At 45.7% G+C, this 7,358-nt stretch overlaps 1 protein-coding gene across 2 annotated transcripts; it reads right to left on the bottom strand.

The window, feature by feature from the left end:
• Positions 1-805: 805 nt before the first annotated feature.
• On the bottom strand, positions 806-6,394 carry MYCBP (MYC binding protein). 2 transcript variants are annotated; one of them, XM_080632593.1, is made up of 5 exons: positions 6,353-6,394; positions 6,080-6,152; positions 4,494-4,542; positions 3,085-3,214; positions 806-904 (listed from the first exon to the last, which is right to left on the bottom strand). In XM_080632593.1, exons 1-5 carry the CDS (start codon positions 6,365-6,367, stop codon positions 860-862), a joined length of 312 nt encoding a protein of 103 aa, XP_080488719.1. In that variant the 5' UTR covers positions 6,368-6,394; the 3' UTR covers positions 806-859. The 2 variants fall into 2 exon arrangements, with proteins under 2 accessions (XP_080488719.1, XP_080488718.1); XM_080632592.1 differs by having other exon boundaries at positions 806-3,214.
• Between the last annotated feature and the right edge of the window lie 964 nt (positions 6,395-7,358).

The following is a 7,358-nucleotide window of genomic DNA, read 5'->3' as shown; positions in this document are numbered from 1 at the left end:
ATTAAAACTAACAGCCAGTAGATCTGATGCTGCACCTCTCCCTCCCCCTGATTTTTCCTGCCATCAGTTGCCTTTAAAGTACCTAGTTTTAGGAGACAAATGCAGCTCTTCAAAAGGTACATTTTGATTTTCTTTTCCACATTAGATGAATCTGAAAAGAGAACTCCCCACATTGTATTTAACATGTGCCACTAATTACACAGGACATCCATTATGAGTAACAAGGTTTTATTCTGTTCAGAACTGTCCAGGTATATCTGGATCAAATCCCCAGGGTTAGAGACATGAACTGCATGGAAACACATACACCTCATGCAAATTAAAGTGCAAGCTCAGTAGGTACTGCAACTCCAACATTGTGCTATATGCACCATGTAGCACAACTCCACTCACTCCTTTCATGCCCCTATGAGTAGTTATTCTATCAGCTTCAGCAGAAGCCCACCCTCAGTGCTGAGCATCAACTTGGAACATACCTTGGAGGTCCTGCTTTAGTTCACAGCTGGTCCATCTGTGTCATGTCATCCCCTCCAGTTAAAAGAAAACCAAAGAGAGAGATCAGCAGTTTAAGAGGACCGTTGACCACGAAGCAGAGTTTACACAAAGCTGGCAGGCTCAGTTATCTACACATTCATCACGACTACCACCTTTCCTGAAGCACAGAAAGCAAGAAAGTTGGCCAGATTGCTTAAACTCGTGTTGCTGCAGCTGCACACTCACAATACTGCATCTTTTCTTTAAGATGATGAGGTAACAAAGTAGACATCAGAGTTCACACACACACACACACACACAAAAAAAAGACTGCAGTTCTCAGGAAGCCCTTTATTAAGTCAAGATATTAAAGGAGAAACTACTGCTATTCACCAGGCATCTCTTCTTCAGGTGGTTCATATTGAGCCAGCTGCAGATTTAAAGAGAGGAGTTTAGTTAGCTGCAACATTTCAGAGACACTTTCTACATTCAGAAACATAGGAATACATCTGCTCTGGAAGCATTCCATTTACTTTGGGCGTTTTAATCCATCGCTGATATTTATACAAGTCGGGCAACAAAGTATCCCATCCCTCAGAACATCAGCCTGTCACATTGTATAGTCATGAAGTTATAACAAGGGGGTTTAAATGCCCTTTCAAACATACCGGTCCTGTTCCCTCTTCCTTGTTCTAGCTCTCATTAGGTACTTTTCATCTCAAATAGCAGCTCATGATGATCAGTGCCCTCTAAGCTTTGATTTCACTGAAGCCGTCACTCATAGCAGCAAAACCCAAACTAACATTTCCTGTCATTCCAGCTTTCACTGTGCTTTCTGGAGACTACGGCCAGGGAACAATGCACTAAAGTATGACCTTTACTTGCAAAGTTATTCCCAAATAATAATACATGAAGGTGTTTACTTGACCTCAGTTACACTCAAGATAAACTCAAGCTTCAAAACCAGTTCAAGCATTAGGACTGAACCTCAGTCCAGTTTCCTCAATGAAGACTCTTCCCCTCTCCTGCAAATTGTGGAGTAGGTAAAATTAAACAAAGTACATAAATTCCAATACCCCCATGTTCCTCATGGCAACTCTAACTTACAGCAATCTCTCTGCCCTCAATGAGAACTGATAAAATAGCATTCTCTAACCACAGAAGATGGCCAGTACAAAATCCAAACTGAGTTTTCCTATCCACAAAGGGCCTAAATATTGCCTTCCTGCCCCTACCCCACCTAAATACCTGACATTCTGACCAGTAAACATAAGGAAAAGCACAGATCTGCACAGACCACCACCACCTATTTGGACACAATTCAAATTACCACTAAATGCACAGTTAAAGGGATGTATTTTGTGCTAGAGGACTGCTAAACTGTAATGTTCTCCCCACATTCTGTCCCTGGGAAGTTCTACAGTATGTCCCAATGACAGGCAGAAGATGGTAAGGGAAAGAAAGGGAAAACCAAACAGAAATACTAGAACACATACAGTAAGAGTTATCATTTGAAGGCTGAAGAAGGTGAAAACACAAGTAAACCCATGATTATGAAAAGAAGCTTTCCTGCAACAAGTTTTGACTTTGTTAGAGGATTTCTTCAAACAACAACCCAGGTTACTCTGCTTTCATGTGACTACTTACTATGGGTTGCTTTAAAGTCAGCTACACCAAGTGAACTGCTGGTCTACTGCTACTCCCCCTAAAATCCTGCTCTTTGCCATATTTCCTAGTAAGAAATAACAAATGGAGCTGTAAGGACTCACAGTGGGTAACAGAAGGAGGAGAGTTACAAGGAGACAGCAAGAGGGCACTCCAGATGAGAAATACAAAGAGGTAATGCCCAATATTCCCTTCTCCCATAATTAAGGTTCCTAAACACAGGGATGTTTACACGCAACAGCTATCTTCTGCCAACAAACACATGGAAACCTGCAGCAGCACATAAGCTACTACCTTAAGGTTCTCAAAGGTCTCCTTCTTCAGTGTTGTTAGGTTTACAGTCAGTGCCCTCTCCTAAGGGGAATTTGTTCAGAGCCCTTTCAGCCAGACTGGAGACCCATTACAGAAGGGCTTTGCCTCAGTTAACACTTGAGAGTCAGTGTAGTTGCAGCCAGAGGACCACCAGGCTGGTTTAGTTGAAAAGTGGAAATGAGTGTTCCACATGGATACAAGTGCCTCCACTGGTGACATCCTGCCACAGGCAAGTCTGTGCTAGGCCATACAAACCAACATGGAATATTCCTCCTTCAGTTTGCCTTTTGAAAGCCCTTATGATAGATACATTAGCTTCTTTTTCAAGACACTTGTCTGATATTATGTAGCCCATGCTGCCACAACTTAAACACATCCACACAGGACTGAACTTACTACAGACTTCCACCAAGTAATAATATCCCTAGTTTTGCAATACTGTTCTATGTTAGAGAATATAAGAAGCATCCCATAAAAAATAATCTGTACTACAACATTTATCAGCATTCCTCAGCCTACGCAATGCAACAACACTCATCAGTTACTCTAATAGAAGGAAGTTAGTAGAAGTATTAAAGTACTCTTGTTGTGGTGTGATGTGGAACTACTGAGGAGCACCAAGTAGACTTGTACCTTGGCTTTCAGGTTTTTATTTTCTTCCAACACAGCTTCGTATTTCTCTTTCATCTCTGCCACTTCCAAGCGAAGTGCCTCTATTTCTGGATTCTCGGGAGCTAAAGCTCCCAGATGATGCTTCAGAAAGCTGGTATTTAGATGTTAAGTATTTATTCAGTTAGATAACAATCACATTTTCATTTTAATACTTATGAAGTTAATGCTGCAATACACATGACCAAAACTGCATTGAAACACTGACAGTCACTGCAATGGTTTTCATCCAACAGGATGCAGGTGCAAAAATAGTTTGTCAAGTTCATTAGTATTATTCCTTAAAGAAAAAGAAAACAAGACATCAGTGTACACAGGGCAAATTCTCATGTTTTACTGCACCAGCCTCTTCTTTTCCTGTCTGAAATGGAGAAGTTCTGAAGAGTTAAAAGGAATACCAAAAGCCAGAAGCAACAGCCAAAAAAAGGGCAGCTGCTTAAAACCAGCAAGAAACCAAAAATATTGCTTTTTCCCCCCTCTTCCATTAATTTAAAAACAAAGCAGCAGCCAACTTCAGAAGCCACATATACTGTGATTACTCAATCTAATGCTACAGGTCTAAGACATTCTGCAATGATCTTGTCCTGGGTTCAGCAGCAGCACTCATTTTTCTCCTTTGTAGCTGGTGCAGTGCTGTGTTTTTGACTTTAGTCTGGGAACAACACTGATAACACCGATGTTTTTAGTTGTTGCTCACTAATGTTTACCCCAATCAAGGACCTCTCAGTCTCATGCTCTGCCAGGGAGGAGGGGAAGCCAGGAGGAAGCAGAGACAGGACTGCTAACCCAAACTGGCCAAAGGGATATTCCATATCACAGGACATCATGCCCAGTACAGAAACTGGGGAGAGTTACCCAAAAGGCCCAGATCACTGCTCAGCTCGGGCTGGGTATCAATTGGCAGGTGCTGAGCAATTGTATTCTCTCCCCTTGTTATTTCCCCTATCATTATTATTGGTGGTAGCAGCAGTGGTTTGTGTTATACCTTAGTTACTGGACTGTTCTTATCTCAACCCGTGGGAGTTACATTCTTTCCATTCTCTTCCCAATCCCTCCAGGAACAGCGAGAGGAAGAAGGAGGGGAGTGAGCAAGCAGCTGCATGGTTTGGAGTTAGCGGCTGGGCTTAAACCACAACAGGTCTCTAACTTAGCTTTAAAGTCACTGACACACTGATAGACACACTTCTCCTGCATCCTGTCAGACTTCCTTTTAGCTTGAAAGAATGCAGTTAGCAGCTAAAATGCAGCCAGAAAAGCCACGTTCCCCAAGTAAGTCTCTAAAGGAGCCTCTCCAGCTCACCTACGGGTCAGAAGCAGTACCACTGTTGGGTCTGAAGTCTCTACAAACAGTTAGCAGAAGAGAAAAAGGATACTCCAGTGCACTATTTGGTTTCTCTGGCTCTTCATATAAGGCTACCAACACTGCAAATAGAAAATATTCAACAATTGCAACAATTCCATGCAACTCTAAGTTTTAAAACCATGTACCAACAGTCAGAAGGCACACAAGCTGCAATGCCACATTTACATAGTCCTAAGTAACAAGATTTTTACCTATATACTTTGATGCAAACACATCTGCTGTACAGGAGGGAACAGAGCATCCCACCCAGTGACAGCAGGACAGAAGTTGTATTGATTCCCTGAGCACAGTTTTTGGCTATTCTAGCATAAAATAGCCTGGGCAAATTTTACATAGTCCACACATAACCATAGTATTGGCTTTCGTCAGCAGTTTTAAGTCTTTAAATGTTTTGGGACTCTACCAATCATAAACCATTACTTCCACTTAGGCTTTGAAACACAGGACATCATCAGCAATTCCACAGCTTCCAGCATAAAAGCAAACCTCCATTGACCACCTACAGTTACAAAACTAAATGGCTCCTGTTGACACTTGTGACACTGAATGTTTATGGACAGAGGTCAGACACAAGCAGCAGTACCCTAACAGCTTGACTAAAACCAGCACAGCCAGCCACACACCAACTCCATATCTGGAAAACTCAGTCCAAGTTCTAAACTTTTATGTGTCTTTGAATCTTCTGAGTATTCCTGAACACTCAAAGTCCCACACATAACCACTCCCTCCTCCCCACAGGGGCACACATGTGGCTATAGATCTGCTTTCCTCAATACTTAGATGCCTTCTCCCAGTTTCAGATGTCCAAACTGCACAGCCAAGTTGGTTTTAAGCCAAGCACTCCAGTGAAAAGCAAGATTAGGATGCCCCACTGCTTGGAAGACCTCATTTTGCCATCCCAGAGGATGTGCAGTATTGTGATAAATCAAATGGTACCCACACACCAGACTGAGAGTCTTAGTGTGGCACCTATTCACTTAACATCCTAAATCTGCTGCTCTCTTTAAACAGCATTATTTCCAAGCAGAGTATTAATACTTTTCCCCACATACTATTGTAAGGCTCTCAAAAAGGCTTCAGAAGGATTTAAAAGACACTAAGCCATACAGAAAGCCAAAACAGGCATCAAGTTTGGCGCTATAATTTCCCCATTGTGCTATGGGGTCACTCTCACAGGTTCAGTAGCTTCAGGAGAAGCACTAAGTTCCAGTCAAGAATGGATACTTTTAAACAAAGTGTTTTTAAGCGCATATTTGCTGTTACTTCACCTCAAGAATTTCCTTTGTCTGGAGCTCTCTGGCTGAGTAACAGCCTCCAAACAATGCAGCTCTGCCCAAAAGCGAGCACAGAAAAGCACCTCAGCCGGACAAGAGGTCTCCAACACACCCTTAAGAGGGAAGGAGCCGCCTTCCCGTTCCACATGCGGTTCTTCGCAACCGACCGACCGCACATCACGAACCTACGCACCCAGCAAAGGCCTCGCTCCCCAGGGCGGACCCAGCGACGGGGAAGCGCGACCGGAGAGAGGGAAGAGTCCGAGTGTGGCCCCCCACGGCCGCGGGGAAGGGAACCGACGGACGCGGGCCGCGGACTTACCCTTGGTGAGCGCGTCCAGCACCCCCGCCTTCTCCAGGTACCGGCGGAACTGCTCCCGCTTGGAGTCCTCGGCCTGAGGGAGGACGCCCACACGGTCAGCGCGACGGCGCTTCCCCCCGCACCTCAGCTAACGGAGGCGGCTCGTTGGGCCCGCCCGGCTCCCCCTTCACCGCCGCGGAGGGCCAGGCCGCTGCCATCCCGCGACCGGTCCCTTCCCCCGCGCTGGCAGCGGGACTGGGCCACGCCATCCCCGCGGGCTCGCTCCGCTCCTACCTTGTAATGCGCCATCGACCCCCTCAACGCGCTTGCGCGCCCACGCGCCTGCGCCCTGTACTTTTACGGCGCCAGGCGCGTCCCCGCGGTTACCATAGCGACCGAACGGCCGCAACGCCCGAGGCCGCACCGGGCCCCTTCCCCCGCCGGCCCCGCACTCAGACCGCGTTCCTGGCCCCGGTTCCGGGTCTTGCCTCAGCCGGGCAGTGCCGGTGTTGTCCCGACAGTGGGATCGTTGCCCGCCGGTAGGCACAGCTCCGAGGTGGTTCACTCCCTGCCAGGCGGCAGCTCCCCAACGCTAGCACGTCTGAGCCGTGCATACATCAGGTTATAAATGCTTCAGAGGATAAAAAATTGCTTTTCACTGGTCAGAAGTTACCACATTTATCATTAATTCTCTATCTTCCAATGGGTAAATTGTTCTTGCTTGCCACGTAATTTACATGGGAAGGTGCATGGTCCTGGGTTGAGTGAGTGGTTGCCATCTCCCCCAGACACCATGCCCTTTAACCCAATCACCACTATGGCTTGTTGACTTCCTGCTTTTCTAGCCCTTGTTTTGTCTTCGGCACCTTCTACTGCAAATGTCCTCCTTTTATCAGTCTTTTAGCTCTTCTTCCAAGGTCAAGGTAAGTCAGTAAGGACTGTATTGCTCATACAAAGTCTTGTTTCTCCAGGTGATGGTGTTCATCAAGCCAGACACTGTTATCACCACGGCAAAGCCCATTTGTGATGTACATCACCACGGCAGCAGTCATCCAGACCACAGGGAGATGGGATGTCTGAGCATTCACCATGTCCCCGAGCAGTGAAGTACCACCTGGGATCACAGCTTTGGGCTTTCAGGTCAGATAACTCAGGGCTTGGGTAGTAACTAGACCTCACTGAACAATGTCCAGAGTAGAAAGTTGCTGCAGCTGCAGAATTGCCTTCCCAAGAGGCTCCTGAAAGTTTTATGTGGCAACTCTTTGCATCAAAAAGAAAGCCTTTAACCTCCACCTGTTAC

Source organism: Psittacula echo (genome assembly GCF_963264785.1).
Source record: "Psittacula echo genome assembly, chromosome: 21".
Lineage (NCBI taxonomy): Eukaryota > Metazoa > Chordata > Aves > Psittaciformes > Psittacidae > Psittacula > Psittacula echo.
The sequence above is the reverse complement of the archived record's forward strand: the minus strand, read 5'-3'. Positions and strand labels throughout refer to the sequence as shown.

Bases quoted from the DNA above. Each gene is read 5' to 3' on its own strand.
- MYCBP (XM_080632592.1), bottom strand. The intron at 4,543-6,079 runs GTAAGTCCGCGG...TTCTATTTGCAG, and splicing joins GCTGGACGCGCTCACCAAGG to TGTTGGTAGCCTTATATGAA. The intron at 3,215-4,493 runs GTATCCTTTTTC...TCTAAATACCAG, and splicing joins AAACCAAATAGTGCACTGGA to CTTTCTGAAGCATCATCTGG.